Here is a 23236-nt window from a genome sequence, read left to right as displayed (position 1 = left end):
TGTTACAGGTGAAGTATTCCGTCAGGGTCTGCTTAAGGTCGGCTAGTACCACCACGTCCCGTATCAAGGATGTGTTTAGTTGCCACTGCCATTGTGTGGGGTACGGGTCGGGAAGCGTGGTGACTAGAGAGACCATTGCGTGGTCCGAGAAAGTAATACTGTCAATAGATGTCGCGCTAAGCAGGGGAAGGTTTCGGTGTTTAAGGAGGAAATAGTCCAGTCTGGAGTAAACGTCGTGGACAGGAGAGTAAAAAGAGAAGTCCCTGTCTCCTGGGTGATCTAGTCTCCAGGTATCTATCAACTGGTGTTCGTGTAAGAGTGTACCAATGCGGGCCAACTGCGAGCGGTTTATGTGGGAGAAACCCCGTGAAGTGTCTAGGGTGGGATCGAGAGCTATATTGAGGTCACCCCCCACGACCAGGACCCCCTCAGCAAATTCATCGATGTCGTCCAGGAACGTCTGCAATGCATGCGACTGACCCGAGTTGGGGAGGTATAGGGATGCAAAGGTGTGTACCTGAGAGTTGATGCGACCCTTTACCATGATCAAACGACCCTCGTCATCACACCGAGATTCCAGGAACTCCCAAGGCAAGGAGCGGGAGACCAAGATGCTGGTACCCCTGGCTTTCTGAACTGGAGAGAAACTATGGTAAGCAAAGGGGAACCAAGAGTTAGTTAAAGAGAATTTGTGAGAGGTAAGCATATGCGTTTCTTGAACAAAGGCAATATGTACATTCTGTTTCTTAAACAGGTTCATCATAATGGAGCGTTTCCCACTGTCATGGAACCCTTTCACATTGAGTGACCCCAATCTAATTTGGTTTTGAGTTCGGGAGGCCATCTGGCTGGTGGGAAGGGAGTGGGGGAGAGAGGGGAGGTAGGGGAGGGTGGAGGGGGGAAATGAAGGAAAAGAGGGGGGGGGGAGGGTGGCGGAGAAGAAGGGAAAAGAGACTGCGGTAGACGGGGAAACTGGGAGTATAGAAGAGAAAGAGTCCGGGAAAGGTAGAGTGGTGAAGGAAGAGGGAAAGCCTGGATAGCACAAATATGCTAAATAAACAGAGAGCAAGCTCCAAAGAAAAAAGAGGGAAGGAGGAAATGGAAAGGAAGAGAGGAAGAAAGTTGGGAGCACAGAAAACCACAGGGTGGGGGCCCCAGGCCGCAACGCACAGACCATATGAAAGCAAAAGAACAATCACTGGGTTCCCCGACCCCCAAACGGAACAAATTGCTCGGGGGAAGTCGAACCCAGGGTAAACACTTAGGTTACTGAGAGGAACAGAGAGAAAGAAAAAACGTTAACACAAACAGGGAATCAAAGTAAGGCACTATGGTGAGGGATCCCTGCGTGTGCCCGCCGAGGCGCAAAATGCAAGCCCATCCACACCCATAGGGATGGGTGTATCTACTGCAAGCGGGAAGATAGAAGGGCAGCACAACCGCGGACACACACACGGGAATCCCAGTCATCCGTATTTGTAGGGATAGAGAGGCTGGAGTGGAGCACCCCAGGCCAGTGCAACGGTCAAAACAGACAAACAGCCATTGGTGGGCCTAGGGGCCGAGCTGAAGGGGGGCCCTCACGGTAGCATGAAAGGGCAATAGTCTCTGGCTAACCGCCAGGGAACCAGAAACCGTGGGTTACCCACAGCCACAGCATATCGAGGGCCAGAGGAGGACGTCCACCTGATTGTCAGATATATGAGGGCTCAACAGTCCTCTATGCAGAAGCCGGGGTGTAAGCAGAGTCCAGGGACCTCTTACGCCTCCATTGGGAGACCTTGGGAGAGATCAATCCGTTCCGGAGAAGGACCATCCCGGGCATGGTCGGAGAGGGAAGGGACTCTGGAACGGCGACGTCGGTTCTGGGACGGGACCATCTGCATCTCGGCGGCCAACCAGTCAGGGACCGAGACCGGCTGCGTCTCTAGGAAGGCAAACAGTTGGGGGAGGTCATCATAGCACTTAAGGAAAAACACAGATGAGGACTTCCGAACGATAACTTGAAAGGGGTGCCCCCAGCGGTATGTGGCACCTGCATCCTTAATCGCCGCCAGCACAGGTTGCAGCAGGCGTCTCATGAAGAGGGTGCGAGCTGAGACATCAGGGAAGAGGCGCACCATAGCCCCCTCATACTGCACCGACCCGGAGTTCCGGACAGCAGCTAGCACATTCTCCTTTTCAGTGTAGTAATGTAACCTACACAGGACATCTCGGGGGACAGTGGTATCTCGGGAAGGCATCCTTGCTACTCTATGGACCCTGTCAATGACGTGTGTAGAGTCCAGGGGTCTCCCAACAGCTAGGTTAAAGAGCTCAGACACCCGCCGGGGCAGATCATCACCTCCTTGGAGCTCGGGCAACCCTTTAATGCGGATGTTGTTCCGGCGCCCGCGATTCTCCTGGTCATCCAGGAGAACCGCCAGGCGCTGAGTGTGCTGTCGTGAGCGCGCCATGTCACGCTCCAGGGCCTCAACCCTTGTAGTTAAAATGGCGGAGGCGTCCTCTGTGGCCGCAGTGCGTTGGGCCAGATCTTCAACCTCATGCCGCACTGCAGCGATAGCTTGCTGCTGGGAAGTCTCGATACGCTGCACAACAGCGTCTAGGTCCCGCTTTGTGGGGAGCGCCTGAATAAGCTCCCGCAGGAGCTGGCAGTCAGTGGGGCCTGGGGTACCTTGTGAGGGGGCCGGATCCCTCGTGGTGCTCGTGTCCCGGCCGGCTGGACCCGGAGTCAGCTGCCAGTCGGGTGAGTCCCCGCCGCCATCATCCGAATCCGCCCAGGTCACCGGGGGGATATTCTGGGTCTGATGCTGGCCCTCTGTGTCCTGTGAGGAGCGTGTGGGTGGTGCGGTCGGCGCCATGTTGCCGCCGGCGTCCCGCGCGCCGACTCCGGGAGGCTGGAGGAAGCGGTCAATGCGAGTGGATGTCACTCCGGACCGGGTCATCGGGTGGCGGGGGGTCCCAGCCTTCTTTTCTCCCCGTCGTGACATGCGGCAAGTGCGGTAACCGTCTGAAAGGTGCTTTGGTCTGTGCGAGGTGGCCCGGAGCTCCGGCAATGTGCGACCTCACAGACCCATAGCTAAGCCACGCCCCTTCTTCTTCTTCTTCTTCTTCCAGCCATTTTTCTGCGCGTAATACAGCCCGAACCGCTTTGCGCACAGACTCCGTTCAAACTGCGTTTCGAAGCCCTCGGCGGTGTGTGGTGTGCTATCTATTTTTCGTTTCGATCGGATTTGTCGTTTTTAAGAAATTTACGTTTAAAGACCCCTAAATTCCCATAGAAAATAATGGCCCATTGCAAATAATGGCCACACTCTAACCGCTGACAGCCAATCACAGCACATATGCAAATAGCTGAGATATAGCAGCCAATAGGAACTCTAAGGTCTCGTCATGCATTGTATCACACCATCCACAGTCACATGTCCACTATTGGCCAATAGAAGATGTAATATATGGAAGGTCCTTAACCATTTTGTCTCCCTGACATGAGTAAGATTGTCATGGTAACCGAGTAATGATCTTTACCATTATAAGTAGCAGAGGTCAGTCAGTAAAATAGAGCTGAGGCAGCCATGTAGCAGGTACGGGATCCAAGCTGCTCTTAAAGGGACGGTACCCAAGCCGCTCTTAAAGGAACGGTACCCAAGTCGCTCTTAAAGGGACCCAAGCCGCTCTAAATGGGTCCCTTTAAGAGCGAACTAAGTACCTGTAAGAGCGACCCGGGTCCCTTTAAGGGCGACCTGGGTCCCTTGAGGGGGTAAATGGGTCCCTTTAAGAGCAAAATATATCCCTTTAAGAGCGACCTTGGTCCCTTTAAGAGCAAAATGGGTCCCTTTAAGACCGACCTGGGTCCATTTAAGAGCGAAATATGTCCCTTTAAGAGCAAAATATGTCCTTTTAAGAGATAAATTGGTCCCTTTAAGAGTGACCTTGGTCCCTTTAAGAGCGACCTTGGTCCCTTTAAGAGCGACCTGGGTCCCTTGAGGGGGGAAATGGGTCCCTTTAAGAGCAAAATATGTCCCTTTAAGAGCAACCTGGGTCCCTTTAAGAGCGAAATGGGTCCCTTTAAGAGTGATCTGGGTCCCTTTAAAGGAAATATTTCACTCTTAAAGAGACCCATTTCGCTCTTAAAGAGCGACCTGGGTCCCTTTAAGAGTGAAATATGTCCCTTTAAGAGCAACCTGGGTCCTTTAAGAGCGACCTGGGTCCCTATAAGAGCGAAATATGTCCCTTTAAGAGCGACCTTGGTCCCTTTAAGAGCGAAATATGTCCCTTTAAGGGCAAAATGGGTTCCTTTTAAGAGCGAAATATGTCCCTTTAAGAGCGAACTGGGTCCCTTTAAGAGAGAAATATGTCCCTTTAGGAGCAAAAATCGGTCCCTTTAAGAGCGACCTTGGTCCCTTTAAGAGCGAAATATGTCCCTTTAAGAGCAAAATAGGTCCCTTTAAGAGCGACCTTGGTCCCTTTAAGAGCGACCTGGGTCCTTTTAAGAGCGAAATATGTCCCTTTAAGAGCGACCTGGGTCCCTTTAAAAGCGACCTGGGTCCCTTTAAGAGCAAAATGGGTCCCTTTAAGAGCGAAATATGTCCCTTTAAGAGCAAAATCGGTCCCTTTAAGAGCGACTTTGGTCCCTTTAAGAGCGAAATATGTCCCTTTAACCCCTTAACGACTTCGGGCGTAAATTTACGCCCTGATGCCGGTAAGGACGTTCAGAGCGAGGCCGCGCGGCGACCCCGCTCTGAACCGCGGCGGTCCCGGGTGCCGCTTGTAGCCCGGGACCATAGGTATTAGCGGGCACGGTCCAATCGCCGTGCCTGCTAATACAGTAATCAGATGCAGCTGTCAAACATGACAGCTGCATCCGATTACTGGATTCAGCCGTTCCCTGGTGTCTAGTGGCGGAGATCGCTCCCCCGGGATTTTATCCCGGAGGAGCGATCTCCATTTCTGAAGCCGGCTGGGGACTGCTCCAAGATGGCGCCGTCCCCGGCTCGGCACTCGTTTACTTCCGGCTGCAGCAGCCTGAAGTAAACGAGTGCCGATCTCATGGATCTCTGCAGCATATCTATGCTGCAGAGATCTCTATGAGAGATCAAAGCACTTATACTAGAAGTCCCCCAGGGGGAATAACCCTAACCCCAGGGGAACATAACCCTAACCCCAGGGGGAATAACCCTAACCCCAGGGGGGCTTCTAGTATAAGTGTTAAAGTAAAAAAAAAAGTGTTGTTAATAGTAAAAAGCCCCCTCCCCTAATAAAAGTCTGAATCACCCCCCTTTTCCCAGGTTATAAATAAAAGTAAATAAATAAATAAATAAATAAACATGTTTGCTATCGCCGCGTGCGTAATCGCCCGAACTATTAATCACATTCCTGATCTCGCACGGTAAACTGCGTCAGCGCAAAAAAATCCCAAAGTGCGAAATTGCGCATTTTTGGTCGCATCAAATCCAGAAAAATTGTAATAAAAAGCGATCAAAAAGTCGTATATGCGCAATCAAGGTACTGATAGAAAAGATCACATCATGGCGCAAAAATGACACCTGACACAGCCCCATAGACCAAAGGATAAAAGCGCTATAAGCCTGGGAATGGAGCGATTTTAAGTGACGTATATTTGTTGACAATGGTTTGAATTTTTTACAGGCCATCCGATACAATATAAGTTATACATGTTATATATCGTTTTAATCGTAACGACTTGAGGAACATGCATAACAAGTCAGTTTTACCCCAAGGCGAATGGCGTAAAAACACATTTCCCCCAAATAAACAAAATGCTTTTTTTTTTTCAATTTCACCACACTTTGCATTTTTTTCTGGTTTCGCAGTGTACTTTATGCAAAAATTCAGCCTGTCATTGCAAAGTACAATTAGTGACGCAAAAAATAAGGGCTCATGTGGGTTTCTAGGTGGAAAAATGCAAGTGTTATGGCCTTTTAAGCACAAGGAGGAAAAAACGAAAACGCAAAAATCGAAATTGGCTCTGTCTTTAAGGGGTTAAGGGCAAAATGGATCCCTTTAAGAGCAACTTGGGTTCCTTCTAAGAGCAACCTGGGTCCCTTTAAGAGAGAAATATGTCCCTTTAGGAGCAAAAATCGGTCCCTTTAAGAGCGACCTTGGTCCCTTTAAGAGCGAAATATGTCCCTTTAAGAGCAAAATAGGTCCCTTTAAGAGCGACCTTGGTCCCTTTAAGAGCGACCTGGGTCCCTTTAAGAGCAAAATAGGTCCCTTTAAGAGCAACCTGGGTCCCTTTAAGAGCGACCTGGGTCCCTTTAAGAGCAAAATGGGTCCCTTTAAGAGCGAAATAGGTCCCTTTAAGAGCGAAATATGTCCCTTTAAGAGCAAAATCGGTCCCTTTAAGAGCGACTTTGGTCCCTTTAAGAGCAAAATATGTCCCTTTAAGAGCGAAATATGTCCCTTTAAGAGCAAAATCAGTCCCTTTAAGAGCGACTTTGGTCCCTTTAAGAGCGAAATATGTCCCTTTAAGGGCAAAATGGGTCCCTTTAAGAGCAACCTGGGTTCCTTCTTAGAGCGACCTGTGTCCCTTTAAGAGCAGCCTGGGTCCCTTTAAGAGCGAAATATGTCCCTTTAAGAGCAAAATGGGTCCCTTTAAGAGCAACCTGGGTCCCTGTAAGAGCAAAATATGTCCCTTTAAGAGCGACCTAAGTCCCTTTAAGAGCGACCTGGGTCCCTTTAAGAGCAAAATGGGTCCCTTTAAGAGCGAAATATGTCCCTTTAAGAGCAAAATCGGTCCCTTTAAGAGCGACCTGGGTCCCTCTAAGAGCGAAATATGTCCCTTTAAGAGCAAAATGGGTCTCTTTAAGAGCGAAAAATGTCCCTTTAAGAGCAACCTGGGTCCTTTTAAGAGCAAAATCGGTCCCTTTAAAAGCGACCTTGGTCCCTTTAAGAGCAAAATATGTCCCTTTAAGAGCGACCTGGGTCCCTTTAAGAGCGAAATATGTCCCTTTAAGAGCATAATTGGTCCCTTTAAGAGCGACCTTGGAGCCTTTAAGAGCGAAATATGTCCCTTTAAGAGCTAAATGTGTCCCTTTAAGAGCAAAATAGGTCCCTTTAAGAGCGAAATATGTCTCTTTAAGAGATAAATCAGTCCCTTTAAGAGCGACCTTGGTCCCTTTAAGAGCAAAATATGTCCCTTTAAGAGCGAAATATGTCCCTTTAAGAGCAAAATGGGTCCGTTTAGGAGCGACCTCAGCCCCTATAAGAGTTACCTGGGCCCCTTTAAGAGCAAAATGGGTCCCTTTAAGAGCGACCTGGGTCCCTTTAAGAGCGACCTGGGTCCCTTTAAGAGCAAAATGGGTCCCTTTAAGAGCGAAATAGGTCCCTTTAAGAGCGAAATATGTCCCTTTAAGAGCAAAATCGGTCCCTTTAAGAGCGACTTTGGTCCCTTTAAGAGCAAAATATGTCCCTTTAAGAGCGAAATATGTCCCTTTAAGAGCAAAATCAGTCCCTTTAAGAGCGACTTTGGTCCCTTTAAGAGCGAAATATGTCCCTTTAAGGGCAAAATGGGTCCCTTTAAGAGCAACCTGGGTTCCTTCTTAGAGCGACCTGTGTCCCTTTAAGAGCAGCCTGGGTCCCTTTAAGAGCGAAATATGTCCCTTTAAGAGCAAAATGGGTCCCTTTAAGAGCAACCTGGGTCCCTGTAAGAGCAAAATATGTCCCTTTAAGAGCGACCTAAGTCCCTTTAAGAGCGACCTGGGTCCCTTTAAGAGCAAAATGGGTCCCTTTAAGAGCGAAATATGTCCCTTTAAGAGCAAAATCGGTCCCTTTAAGAGCGACCTGGGTCCCTCTAAGAGCGAAATATGTCCCTTTAAGAGCAAAATGGGTCTCTTTAAGAGCGAAAAATGTCCCTTTAAGAGCAACCTGGGTCCTTTTAAGAGCAAAATCGGTCCCTTTAAAAGCGACCTTGGTCCCTTTAAGAGCAAAATATGTCCCTTTAAGAGCGACCTGGGTCCCTTTAAGAGCGAAATATGTCCCTTTAAGAGCAAAATTGGTCCCTTTAAGAGCGACCTTGGAGCCTTTAAGAGCGAAATATGTCCCTTTAAGAGCTAAATGTGTCCCTTTAAGAGCAAAATAGGTCCCTTTAAGAGCGAAATATGTCTCTTTAAGAGATAAATCAGTCCCTTTAAGAGCGACCTTGGTCCCTTTAAGAGCAAAATATGTCCCTTTAAGAGCGAAATATGTCCCTTTAAGAGCAAAATGGGTCCCTTTAAGAGCGACCTTGGCCCCTTTAAGAGCGAAATGGGTCCGTTTAGGAGCGACCTCAGCCCCTATAAGAGTTACCTGGGCCCCTTTAAGAGCAAAATGGGTCCCTTTAAGAGCGAAATATGTCCCTTTTAGAGCGAAATATGTCCTTTTAAGAGCAAAATCGGTCCCTTTAAGAGCGACCTGGGTCCCTTTAAGAGCGACCTGTGTCCCTTTAAGAGCGACCTGGGTCCCTTTAAGAGCGACCTGGGTCCCTTTAAGAGCGAAATATGTCCCTTTAAGAGCAAAATGGGTCCCTTTAAGAGCAACCTGGGTCCCTTTAAGAGCAAAATATGTCCCTTTAAGAGCAAAATATGTCCCTTTTAGAGCGAAATATGTCCCTTTAAGAGCAAAATCGGTCCCTTTAAGAGCGACCTTGGTCCCTTTAAGAGCGAAATATGTCCCTTTAAGGGCAAAATGGGTCCCTTTAAGAGCAACCTGGGTCCCTTTAAGAGCGAAATATGTCCCTTTAAGAGCAAAATGGGTCCCTTTAAGAGCAACCTGGGTCCCTTTTAGAGCGAAATATGTCCCTTTAAGAGCAAAATGGGTCCCTTTAAGAGCGACCTGGGCCCCTTTAAGAGCGAAATGGGTCCGTTTAGGAGCGACCTCAGCCCCTATAAGAGTTACCTGGGCCCCTTTAAGAGCAAAATGGGTCCCTTTAAGAGCGAAATATGTCCCTTTTAGAGCGAAATATGTCCCTTTAAGAGCAAAATCCGTCCCTTTAAGAGCGACCTTGGTCCCTTTAAGAGCTAAATATGTCTCTTTAAGGGCAAAATGGGTCCCTTTAAGAGCAACCTGTGTCCCTTTAAGAGCGACCTGTGTCCCTTCAAGAGCGACCTGGGTCCCTTTAAGAGCGAAATATGTCCCTTTAAGAGCAAAATGGGTCCCTTGAAGAGCGACCTTGGTCCCTTTAAGAGCAAAATATTTCCCTTTAAGGGCAAAATGGGTCCCTTTAAGAGCAACCTGGGTCCCTTTAAGAGCGACCTGGGTCCCTTTAAGAGCAAAATATGTCCCTTTAAGAGCAAAATAGGTCCCTTTACGAGCGAAATATGTCCCTTTAAGAGCAACCTGGGTCCCTTTAAGAGCAAAATGGGTCCCTTTAAGAGCGAAATATGTTCCTTTAGAGCGAAATATGTCCCTTTAAGAGCAAAATCGGTCCCTTTAAGAGCGACCTTGGTCCCTTTAAGAGCAAAATATGTCCCTTTAAGAGAGAAATGTGTCCCTTTAAGAGCAAAATGGGTCCCTTTAAGAGCGAAATATGTCCCTTTAAGAGATGAATCGGTCCCTTTAAGAGCGACCTTGGTCCCTTTAAGAGCAAAATATGTCCCTTTAAGAGCGAAATATGTCCCTTTAAGAGCAAAATGGGTGCCTTTAAGAGTGACCTGGGCCCCTTTAAGAGCGAAATGGGTCCCTTTAAGAGCGACCTGGGTCCCTTTAAGAGCGACCTGGGTCCCTTTAAGAGCGAAATAGGTCCCTTTAAGAGCTAAATGGGTCCCTTTAAGAGCGACCTGGGTCCCTTTATGAGCGAAATGATTCCCTTTAAAGAGCGACCTGGGTCCCTTTAAGAGCGACCTGGGTCCCTTTAAGGGACCCAGGTCGCTCTTAAAGGGATCCAAGTCGCTCTTAAAGGGATCCATATAACTCTTAAAGGGATCCATGTAGCTCTTAAAGGGACGGGACCCAAGTCACTCTTAAAGGGACCCAAGTCGCTCTTAAAGGTATGGGACCCAAGTCACTCTTATAGGGACGGGACCCATGTCGCTCTTAAAGGAATGGGATCCAAGTTTCTCTTAAAGGGAAGTCACTGGTAAAGGGGCGCTCTTTTCAAGCACTATGTATTTTCCTGGAAATGCAAATCTAGTTATTATAAAAAATCTGTTTTTGTTTATTTTTTCATGGGTTTCCAGAATTTTCTCAAAGCCTCTAAACCTCTGTAAACTCCTTAACACATTCTTCTAATTAAGGGACTAAAAATAAAAAGGAAAAATTATAAAATAAGTAAAAAAAATAACTAAATAAATATAAATAAAATCGGTGTAAATGGAAATTTTAAAATCTATGATCACCGATCCCGGACAATGAGCGCCGTAAATGAAGAAAAGCAACAACAACAAAAAAAGTGCTTGGGCTTCATAGAAAATAATAACTACCTGCACTCCACTGGGATCGCCATGTGGCATCTTTGTAATGCCTGCTGAACTCTCCCACCACCAACCACTGAGGTGGACTTTTCTCTGCCACAGAGTTCAACCAATCACTGGCCGCGGTGCTGTCCCGCTTCTGTCAGTAACGGCCTGACCGGGCTGCCACTGTCGAGACTTGTCCCTCTCAGTACTGGCGGCTAATATGTAAGAATAGGATGATTATTTTTTTTGTGTAAAGCCCCAGCACTATACCAAAAAGTCTACATGGCTGGTGTACCCCTTTAATAGAAACTTTCTTCTGATTAAGTGATCACAATTCTATATGCTGGGGTTATGGGTGGCGTACTAACCACGTCTATGTTCTTCTTATTGGTTGTAGTCTACTATAATGCAGTTTGAAGCCCTTGCCCAGTACCTGATAGATGTACCAAGGTTCAAAGACACGAGTATGGATATCACTTTTAAGCTTCCAGGAAGAACCCAAAGTACAACTCATCGACTCAACCTACAGAACGCCCTGCTGTCCCGATCAGAGGAGGTAAGAACCCAGGGATGTGATGGTGACTGATGTAACGAGACTCGTGTTTGTTGTATAGAAATAACATGGACTCCTTTGACTTGGTTAATTTATTTCTTCGCAGACTTCTATCGTTGGAGACTTTACAGTCACCGCAAATGGAAGGGGTCAGGCCACTTTGACCGTAAGGGGAAAATAAATTTTATTAATGATTAAATAGGTTTATAAATGACCGGTGCCCTAAGGAGGTAATAGCTAATGGTTGGAACCAGTGATAGGCAAACTTGCTGAACGTTCTGGTCCATCTGAAACTTATCATTCTGCGTTTGACTCCCAGTGGCTGAAGAATTTGGATGCAGCCCTACAGAGTCCTGAAAAACACGGATACATCCTATGGCCATGTTTACACTCTGTATTTTTACAACAAATTAAGTTGCAACAACGGCTGCTATTTTTTAACAATGCGCAATTACAGTGTAGTGTATAGAACAACAGCCGCTGTATACAGTACACTACGGCCGGTGTTGTATGCGGCCGCATGAAATAACTGACAGATCTATTTTTTGCGGCCGCTATTTAGTGAACAACAGCCATACAGAACAGCCTGTTCTCACAATGTAAAGTATGGCTCCTGGCTGTACTTTACATTGTGCTCTATGGCTAATTGGAGTACGGGCAGACCCGAATGTGTCCACATTCCAATTCAAATAAAGTCATGTTCATCTGGCCGATACTGTAGTATCAGACGGGTGAACATCTCAGACAATGGCCAATGTTCATACAGCATCTGATCATGGCCAAAAGCTGTATGTATATTCTTCCAGACTCCCTAGGGATGCATCCAACTTTTCCAGCTACACTAAGTCAAATGCTGGGTGTTCAGGTCCATTCGAACCTAAACATTCAACAAGTTTGTTCATCACTAGTGGGGACCGTACGCTATCATTTACCCCTCAGCAATTTTTAACATCACAAATTTTTTTTTCTGGAATGCCCCTTTAATAAAGATTTCTCATATGCCCCTTTGATATAAAGCCACTATGAACAGCATCATGATCAATTCCCAATAATTTTTATAATTATGATCTTGCTTATGATGAAGTTTAATTCCATTTGACCGCCAGGTGTTGTCCGTATACCACGTTCTTGAAACAGAGAAGGAGATAGAATGCAACAATTTCGATCTGTCGGTGACAATAGAAGATGAGACTCAGGGTAAGAAATCTGCACAATTCAATGGAAAACTCTACCAGTCACTATTATGGACTTCTGCTCTGTTTACTCAACCACAAAACAAATCAAAGGGGGATTCCAGTAACAGAAAACTATGTTTACGTAAATCACATCAAAACATATAACTAACTGATACAGTGTTGCCACTAGTAGTACTGGCTTCAGAATATTTTTGCTTGATTTACCCCTGACAGGAAGTTGTGTAGTACATTTTCATTGCATTGTGGTGGTGTCTCCAGCTCTCCAGATCCTCCCTCTTTCTTTCACGATGGTGCATTCTCCTTTGTTGCCTCAGGACTCTTGGCTGGATCTTATCTCCAAGCTTAAAGAGGCAGTTCACAATTTTTTTTTTTATTTGATTGCCCCCCCCCCCCGACACGCTGGTGATCGGTGACCCGCGTCGCAAATTCCTTCTGGTCCCACGGGGCATCCATTCACTTCCTCCACTCCTGTGACCACTCTTCTGTCTCTTGTCGATTAAAGGCCGGAAGTCGCACTCTGCCATAGACACGCTTTGGAAAGCGTGGCGTGAACGCGCTCTGAGGACCTCTGAGTAGGGTCCAGACTTATTCCTGCGCCACAGTCTCTGTTATCTGAAATCAGATAAAATGTAATTTACTCTTACGATTTCTCCACAGCTAAGAGACCTGAGGGGGCTAAGTCAACTGTATCCATGACTATCCGTGCCAGGTAAGTTCAACAATTTATAAAACTGTTACCATAGTATCATTGTATACAGAAATGTAAGTAACTTCTGCTCTAAGCATTGGCAAGGAGCTTCCCCTCTTTGGTAGATGGATAAGTGATTGTCTTGCATATGGTAAATTTGTGTAGTGACAAAACTTTGCTTCAGATCTCTTGACAAAATTAAGAGCCCGCTTGTGTTGCTGCTAAGCCCTTCCAGAAGAATTAGGTTAGCCAATGCCAGTAAAGGGCAACCATCAAAGTTCCACAGACCTCTTCCACCAATGGAAGCCCTCTCCCTGCAAGATAAAAGGGTGAAGAGTGTCATGCTAGGGGTCTTAGTCAGTTCTTCTGTGTTCCTGTTTTACTGACAGTAGTTTCCAGTCGTATCAAAGCCAGAATGTGTCTTACACGGGACCTTGTCCTCTGGCCAGTGCCTGATGCTGTGCTGCTGTACTTCGGCCAGGCTATCGTTCCAGCTCCAAGTGTTTCTGAGAGACCACTTACTATGGCCTGCTAAACCACTAGTCTTTAAAGCAACTCTGTACCCACAATCTGTCCCCCCCAAACCACTTGTACCTTTGGATAGATGCTTTTAATCCAAGATCTGTCCTGGGGTCCGTTCGGCAGGGGATGCAGTTATTGTCATAAAAACAACTTTTAATCCTGCAGCGCTGTGTCTAACGGCCGGGGCTTACTTTTGTATATGCATTAGGCTGGCACCACCTCTCCATCCTTCCTCCCCACCCTCCTCATCATTAGGAATGATCCAGGAACATTTACTGCTGTTTGAGCTTTGCACGATCCAGCCCATGTTCATGGGAAACAGAAAGTGTAACCGGTTGCTTTTGATAATAGTCTGAGAAGGCTATAACCACACAGAATTATAGAAAAAGAAGAGATTTATTACAGAAAACAATACTTAGCTGCAGTTACAGATGGTACAGATGCATAGATATTCCTTCCACAATGAAATGGGGAACCCCATTGTATATTATGGACTAATATACACCCATCTCGCTCGATGACAGGGTGCTGGGCACCTTCCATCTATGGTCCCAGCTGAGGCTGACTAGAAGCTACATACCCCCGATCTTTATAGTAAGTTTGGGTGGGGGGTGATGTGCTTCCAGAAATGTCTATGTAGACCACTGATGACCATGAATGGAAGTTTCCCAGGCTTTGTACATGTTTATCAAGCAAAATGTGGTTGTTCAATTTCAGCTACATGCATTTGGACAATAACAACAACTGTGTCCTCCAATGTTGACACTACTGGGGAGGTTTATGGCCGAACAGTTGACATAACAATACATCTACCTATTCCCATGCACATAGCTAAATACAAACCAATCCCACTTACACAGCCAGCTAAGATAGATAGATGGATAGATGGATAGATGGATGGATAGATAGATAGGAGATAGATAGATAGATACAAATAAGACATGAAAACACTACATTCCTTCCTATCACATGAATAAGACACTTTAACTATCTGAAATAAACCCATCCGGTTACACTCCACCCCTTGTCTTATTGATGTGATTTAAGGAAGTTACAAAACATTATTTGTGATGTCATAGAAATATTCTTTCACCAACATTGAAACATTTAATTGTTCACTTACTATTCTCCCTTCATTTTATACTTCACCTCCTGTTTCTAAACCTTTGTGTAATACACTAAACTTGAGACAATGACAAGTACATATCAGTAATGACACTTCCCACCCCTTGGTCCATAATGGACATGAGGTTGCTGTATTTCACTATTTCTTATTTGTCTATCACAGAAATTACCTTGGCACTGACTGAACTAAAAACCCAAACTGGAAAAGACTGGTGTGCTGGATTATCAGTCATAGCATTGAAAAAATGTCTCTTTAGTTGTTGAAAGTCTCTTTTGTTACAGTCTTTGCAAGTTGATTGGTCTGTCTCAGTCCTTCCCCCTCCTCTCTCTCAGGTCAGGGGGGTTGCAGATATGGCTGGAGGAGCAGACTCTAGAGCCCCTTTCTGTGGCAGTGCTGTGCCGGGTGAGGGTCATCTTTCTCCATCATCTTGGCACCTCGGCAGACAGTCATCTCAGGTTGTCGCCTCTTCAGGCTCCTCTGCACCTCCTCTGAAGATGGAGTTAGAGACAGACCATAGCAGATAACAAACATTCAAGCTGTATGGGGTGGGCTCAGCAACTCAGTCTCAGTCACACAAGAGCAGAATAGCATGACTTGCAGCGTCCTTGATGGCTCTTGTATCTCTTTATACTGTTTGTTCTTCACCACCCCTTCATTACATGAATGAAACAACAGTAACAAATGTCACACTCTAATTTTGTCAATCCAACACCTTCTTGTAGTAACATTGCCCAGTCAGCACCTGAGGATTTCTGTTCTAGAACAAACAAGACAAACACATATTGTCCTCCTATATGTCTCTAGTCATTCTACTATTATTGCTAAATACTCTTAGGCTCGCATTTCAGGTATCTCATTAATATCATGTACATATTTCTATTCTAGCAAGAGGGAGTATAAAGAATATGTCAACTTTCTTTTACCATCTGTCAAATTTGATTCAATTTAGTACATTTCATTTTAGATCATATCATATATAAATTTTCACAATGCAGGCAGGTTACTTTTACATTTTTTATCTGTCATATAACCCCAACATACAACTCATAGAACTCTACATCAGTCTCAGCCATCTATACATACAGGTAATACAACTATACATACAGCTCATAGAATGATCTAAATAGATCACTCTATTGCTTTCAGCTGAGTTCAAAATCGCTGCGCAAACGTTTAGAAACATATAACATATGGCAGTACAGACAAACAATAGACATACATGGGCCCATTCGCAACAGTCTCACAGGAAGCGCAAAAGTCACTTCCAAAAAAAACAAAAGAGTTCTTATCAACTCTAACTGGAGCTCCAAACAAAAACCAAAAACCTAAATGCGCATTTTTATTCAGTCTGGTGTCTCACTGAACTACAATCCCCAGTATACCCAAAAAACACATGTGGGTAGTACTACAAAAAAGAACATTAAGTTTTACTCTGGCCAGGACTCAACAGGTGATACCAAACCTGGCTTCTCTGCTAGGATGGCCACTTACTCCTGCAAACAAACAAATCATTAGTTGTAATTAGGGGAAGAAATACATTAGCAGGAGGTGTCTCTTCACTTCTGTTCTTCTCTCAACAGCTGCAGAATACAAAACAATAAGGAAAACACAACATGTACACAATACAAAAGTACTGACATTTGGCCAATTTGTTACCATGTGGATTTAAATTAATGTTAAAGGATATCCATTACATCCCAGGTTATACACATACTATATATAGCGATGCTCCAAGAACCTGCAGATAAAACACAGACATATTAGTTATATCATAGATTAAATAATCCCATGAAGTCCTCATGTTCCATCAGACTATATCCTTTATCTGACTGGACCACATACAGAAAATACAAACACTAAAACAATGGACAGAGGACAACACTTTGTACAGAGATTAAGTCTATAAATCTCACCACCAGATAGCCATCAACTTTCCTTCAAATGACAGAGTCCCCAACTGATATCTTTTTAGCCAATATATTTATGATCTTCATTAGTTTCAAATGTGAATATCTAGTAATATTTACACTTAAAACTTGACCAACTCCATGCTACTACTACAATCCATACATCAGCTTCAGGGGCTGAATACAGACTGTTACCTGACAAGCTGCTGCTCACTCTGCTCTCCTAGATACAGAGAGAAAAAACTTTTCTGCAGTGCAAATACACATGCAATGTCATATACGGACCATTACAACACACATATACAAGCCGTCATTTATGGCTGGAAGTTACACTTTTCACTATCACACTGTTACCTTCTACACATTCGTCGTTCCAATACGGGTAATACAATAACATCCATTCTTACCTGCCAATAACACACAACTTCTACTCATCCTCTTAGCACACATTACTACAGGTTTCACATCCCTCAAACTCTTAACATGAGTTACTTCAAACCTATAAACCAACACACTGCTACCACTCATTGGCCAAAACCTGGTGAGGAGCCTGCTCCCACCCTACAATCTCCACATCCATGAAGCCCACTTGCCTCACTTCTTTTTCTTGTATGTCTCTCTCAATTCGCACCAGCAGACAGATCCATCCCACATCTGCTGCGGTCTTCCGCCATTCAAGAGACATAACAAGGCACTACCAGCCGACTGGGGTCTGTCAGCTGAAATGGTGTCACCATCTCGAGTGCTGGGTGCCCAGGGTCGCGAACTATACACCCACCAGGGGACTGGACTCGCTTTGTCATCTACCCCACAACTACACATCTCAGCTAACACATACATTATATTTCTATTATATAGTTATAGCAATTCCTGGACTATTATCCCACTTCTGACACCATTATGTAACCGGTTGCTTTTGATAATAGTCTGAGAAGGCCATAACCACACAGAATTATAGAAAAAGAAGAGATTTATTACAGAAAACAATACTTAGCTGCAGTTACAGATGGTACAGATGCATAGATGTTCCTTCCACAATGAAATGGGGAGCCCCATTGTATATTATGGACTAATATACACCCATCTCGCTCGATGACAGGGTGCTGGGCACCTTCCATCCATGGTCCCAGCTGAGGCTGACTAGAAGCTACATACCCCCGATCTTTATAGTAAGTTTGGGTGGGGGGTGATGTGCTTCCAGAAATGTCTATGTAGACCACTGATGACCATGAATGGAAGTTTCCCAGGCTTTGTACATGTTTATCAAGCACAATGTGGTTGTTCAATTTCAGCTACATGCATTTGGGCAATAACAACAACTGTGTCCTCCAATGTTGACACTACTGGGGAGGTTTATGGCCGAACAGTTGACATAACAATACATCTACCTATTCCCATGCACATAGCTAAATACAAACCAATCCCACTTACACAGCCAGCTAAGGATAGATAGATAGATAGATAGATAGATAGATAGATAGATAGATAGATAGATAGATACAAATAAGACATGAAAACACTACATTCCTTCCTATCACATGAATAAGACACTTTAACTATCTGAAATAAACCCATCCGGTTACAGAAAGCAATCTGCCTGGAGCATTCCTAATGATGAGGAAGGTGGGGAGGAAGGACAGAGAGGGTGTGCCAGTCTAATGCATATACAAATGTAAGCCTCGGCCGTTAGACACAGCGCTGCAGGATTAAAAGTTGTTTTTATGACAATAACTGCATCCCCTGCCGAACAGACCCCAGGACAGATCTTGGATTAAAAGCAGCTATCCGAAGGTACAAGTGGTTTGGGGGGGTCAGATTGTGGGTACAGAGTCGCTTTAAAGTCCTGCAAGCCCGCAGTGCTTCCATCTTAAATCAGCGGTTCTTGCCAGCATGTCCCACTGCATTTTGCTGGACCTATCAGCTAATGTTGAAGGTCAGCTCCTCCTAGTGTTCTACCTGGGGCCTGTACTTCTGCATGTGCTCATGTCAGCTTGAAAGATCTCTTCTCATTGTATGGGTTTTCTTTTCAAAGTCTTCTAGTAATTGCAACTGAACCAAGGTTGTCAGGACTCCCTACCGACAGAGTGCCGTGCATATAGGACAGTGCCCCTCTAGGTAGTCCGCTGTGGTCTATTCCCAAGTCACCCACCTAAGAGATTTCCTAAGTCTATCCTCAGTATACCAACAAAAAAAGGGCATTATTTCCAAGAAGGGGTAATAAGGGGGCACCATTACTATAGTCTGTGGGGTTCAACAGGCTGGTGGTGTCCTGGCCATCAGGAGCATTTTCCTAATTTACTAGAAGACATTGGTCATGATATCACAATTCTTTATAGGGAACTGTTAGTTAACCATGTGCACCCATACTATATCTTCAGGAGGTCTTTCCGAACCACAGTGCCATCTTTTAAGAGGTCAGGGCTCCATGTTACAGGACTCAAATGACTAGGGAATGGTTAGAAGAAAATGACAATGAATTCACATTGCCTTTGTCCCCAAACTCACCGGATTGTAACTATATTGAAAATGCTTAAAATGTGCTGAAACAGTCAGTAAGATCTACTCAAAAATGAAGCTGGTATGAATCAAGTTGGTTATAGAGAGTGTTTACCTTGTGGAATATATTCCCTGATGTCTACAAGCCACAATTGCCCAAAAGGTTGGACCAACCCATTATTGAGTACAGCCAGGGAGAGCAACATGCTGCCCCCATGCTTTCTCCCTGGCTATATCTCCTGATCACATTGGGTCTCTGCCATGCTATTGACATGCCTGATGACATCTCAAAAGTTATTTTTAATGGTAGTGACTCTTTAAATACAAATCAAATTTTCATTGCAATATTCTAAACCTAAGATTTGTACATTTTTTTCAGATACCTTAAGGATTATAATTCCACCATGTCTATCCTTGATATTTCTATGATGACTGGTTTTGCACCAGATATAGATGACCTAAATAGGGTGAGTATGAGTGTTTGGAGACAACTCAAAGATTACTTGAAGATTACATTTGACGTACAGTAAAAATAGTTGGAGGAACCTTCTTTTTGACCATTTTGAGGAATCCACAGCACACAGCTTCAAGTGAATATGAAATGTTGATTTCAAACATCCACAAGAGGTGCAAAATACATCCGAACGTATTGTGACATTTCGATCAAACAAATGACCATATATATACATATATATATATATATATATATATATATATATATATATATATATATATCACAGTCCATTTCAATGTACAAACATAGGTAAGTCCATAGTTAAAGTGAGCTGACCAGTTCCCTGACACTGGGTGCTGAGCATTAGCCAATCGGTGCCAGTCTCAATTAAATATTCCTATGTCAGCACACATAACTATTTACCAGCAGTGAATATTTCACACATTGCTATATACCAGCAGTGTATATACTGTACACAGAATTATATACAGACAGTAAATATATTGCACACATTACTATATACCAGCAGTGTGTTTACTGCACACAGAATTATATATCAGCAGTAAAATATTGCACACATAATTATATACCAGCAGTGACTATATTTCACCAATTGCTCTATACCGGCAGTGGCTTTACACAAAGCGAAATATAAGCAGTGCATATGTGGTGTCCTACCAGGGGTGTTACAGTTGTATACACCCCTCGCAAAAGTCTGTACTTATTGTACTTGTGTGGTGATGAAAGTAGAACTAAAGTTTTGCCACTAGATGCCGCTGTATCGTATATATGTATTTGGAAGCAGCACAGCTGAGTGATGTAAAGGGTTATTGTTTCTTTATGCGTCACCAGAATCTGCAGACCAGTAGGAATCAGTTTTTCTTCTCTCCTATCACCTTTCTCTTTATTTCTTCTGTTGCACTGTTCACCCACTAACAACACACGTGAGTTATGCTAGGGAAGTAGGTCACATGGGTGGAGGAGGTGTTAGGCATTGTGGAGGAAGGACGCAAGCCAGATAGCTCTTCACAGTGGTCCTATCTGGGCCCTGGCCTCTGCCAGGTTCCTGTACCCTCAAAGTTTAGTCTTAGCTAGTACCCAGTATGGGAAGGAAGCAAGACAGTACACCTCTATCAACTTTCTTACTAGTAATGCTACACAGCACTATGCACTGTTAAACCCTCTTAGGAGAGACAACCTCAACCCACGCCGAGGACAAGGAGTGTCACAGAGCAGGACAGTATCCACAACTTAAGCCAAAGACTTAGGAGCTGATCCAGATAGAGCAAAGTTGTGATAAGCCTACGAACTCTATCTTGCAGCATGGGTGTCAGCAGGGAACCCTCAGCATTCCACTCATCCCAGGTAACAAGGTCTGGGGCCTGTGTCACCCTCTAGGAAGGTTCAGCCGAGTCTAGTGGGCATAAGGTGGTGTGAAGACTATTCAAGGTCAATACACGGGCACTTCTTCTTCTTCTAGGTATTCTACCTCATCCTCCAACATCCCAATAGAGCACAGTACTACATGGCATATATGAAAAAAAACAAAAGAAGATACAGCTGATAGATAGATAGATCAATAGATAGATGAATACAGCAGCAGCAAATGGAGTACAAGGGAGGGTGCTTGATCATCAGAGCGCTGGCCAGGCGCCATGTGGTGGGTCCCGCTATGCCCACCAATAAATTTTAAATGCACAAATAAAAGTTATATTTTAATTCACTATGTCCAGGAGTGCCGACTTCCACACCCTCCTCTTCCTGCGACAGTACTACATGGATTGAGACTTTCACGGCATCCTCCTCTCTGCTACTCTGCTTCTTATATCACTATCCACTGACACAGCACACACCGCAACCTGGGAACATTTCCCCTTTCTGTGGGTGGCGGTTCTGATCATCCGGGAGAGTCACTATACCACACTGGCCGACTGTGATCACTCTAACCCAAGGGACCGAGTAGCAACCCAGCAGGACACTGACCACAGGGGAAAAGGGTACATCCGGCCTTCAAAAATAAAAGCAGGCATGCCATCATATCTGTGTGCCCACTAGGCACTGGCGTCACAAAGTAACAGTCCAAGGTCCGACTGTATCGCGTCCAACCACCACAGAGGTGGCGTCACACCTCAACAGCTAGCAAGTGATGAGCCGCTCCTCTGACACAACACCTCTGGGGGTACACCACACATATATTGCACACATAACTACATATCAATAGTCAATATACTGCACACACACTGTATTTAGACACACTTTTTAATGCTAAAATGTGACTGCATCTTATATTTGACAGACAGGGTGGCCAACTGATAGCTGCACAGTCCTCTCCTGTCAGGCACCATGGCTAATACATACAATGAATACACAAAATGTTTATTCCATGCAATGTGAAAATAATACTGACATAGAGTAGCCACAAACCCTAAACATGTTTTTGGTGAACCAGCTGTGGTGACCCCCAATGTGGAAGTATGGCCAGTCACTTGCCAGATGGTTAAGCGTGATGCCAGTCCTATGGTGGTTGGCCGAGATATAGCCTTGCCCAGTGATGGTAACTTGTTGTGACGCCAGTGACGGTTGGGCACACCGGTATTGTGGCACACCTGCTTTTATTTTAAAGGGCTAGCTATACTTTGTTCCCCTGTTGACAGTGACCTGCCTGGCTGTTTCGGAGTCCCTTGGGTACTTATCACGGTGGTCAGGAGTGGAGTAGTGACACACCTGGACTATTGGTACTGCCACTCACAGAAAGGGGAGATGACCCAAGGAGTATGTGTGTGCTGTGTCAGTGCTTGACGAGGAACAACAGAGCCTCTTTAACATAAATATAATCTGGTTTACTTTCAGGATACTTGAGGTAGGCAACAGATCATACAGCTTTGCCTGGATACAATACTTTACACTTGATAAGTTACTTAATACTTTAGAATCCAGATCTGCACTGAGAGTAGATGGAGTGATACAGTCGTGCTGACTGAGTTGCGTGATGAGAGGTGGAAGGGAGGATCAGAGAAGTAGAGAGGAGGATGTTGAGAGAGTCCCAACCCAAGTAGTACTGTGCTCTGCCGGAACTTCAGAGGTAGAAATAGAAGAATACTTGAGAGTAGAGAGAATACTTGTGCCCGTGTTTTGACTTTTTGGTCTTTGCACCACCTATTGCCCACCTATCGTCCTAGAGGGTGACACAAGCCCCAGACCTTGTTACCTGGGATGAGCAGAATGCTAAGGGTTCTCTGCTCTATCCGGATCAGTTCCTTAGCTTTTCTATGGATACTGTCCTGCATTGTGTCTCTCCTTGTCTACGGTGTGGGTTAGGGTGATCCATGACTTGTCCTCTCTTGTGGAAGCCTAACACTGCATAGTGTGTAGTGAGGTTTTTTTGAGAAGAAAATATGTCTAGATACATGTGCTCTTCGTCTAGACCACAACCTAGACCGGGGACCTGGCAGGAGCCAGGGCCCGACTGTACCGCTGTGGAGAGCGTTCTGGCTGATGTCCTTCCTCTACAGAATCCAAAGGCAAAAGACCCTACACTTTCTCAACCCATGTGACTTCCTTCCTACAGCGCATATAAGGTGTGCTGTGATTGGGTGAGGAATGTGTATGCAAAAGTAAAGAGAGAGATGTTAAGTGAGAAGAAGAAAGAACTCTCATTGGCATGCAGACCCATGTGGTACACAAATAAACAATAACCCTTCAGGTACTACAGCTGTGCAATAGCTAGATATACAAACTTGTAGCAATGACATCTTGTGGTAAAACTCTGGTACTACTACATTACCACTTAATCTTAAAAGTACAGGCTTTTACAAAGGGTGTAACCAATAGCAACACCCGTGGTGGGACACCGCACGACCCTTAGGGTGTGGATGGCAGACATCTAGTTATCATATGTCT

General features: G+C 44.9%; 1 protein-coding gene across 1 annotated transcript in view; it reads left to right on the top strand.

Moving 5' to 3' along the window:
• Positions 1–23236, top strand: part of LOC138769616 (venom factor-like) — a 90002-nt gene that overhangs the window by 58164 nt on the left and 8602 nt on the right. Inside the window, exons 30-34 of the mRNA XM_069948210.1 lie at positions 10792–10950; positions 11054–11113; positions 12054–12144; positions 12801–12852; positions 19262–19349. Coding sequence (XP_069804311.1) covers positions 10792–10950; positions 11054–11113; positions 12054–12144; positions 12801–12852; positions 19262–19349 — 450 coding nt within the window. The remainder of the gene's footprint in view (positions 1–10791; positions 10951–11053; positions 11114–12053; positions 12145–12800; positions 12853–19261; positions 19350–23236) is intronic.

This window comes from Dendropsophus ebraccatus, chromosome 1 (genome assembly GCF_027789765.1).
Source record: "Dendropsophus ebraccatus isolate aDenEbr1 chromosome 1, aDenEbr1.pat, whole genome shotgun sequence".
NCBI classification, from domain to species: Eukaryota; Metazoa; Chordata; class Amphibia; order Anura; family Hylidae; genus Dendropsophus; species Dendropsophus ebraccatus.
The sequence above is the reverse complement of the archived record's forward strand: the minus strand, read 5'-3'. Positions and strand labels throughout refer to the sequence as shown.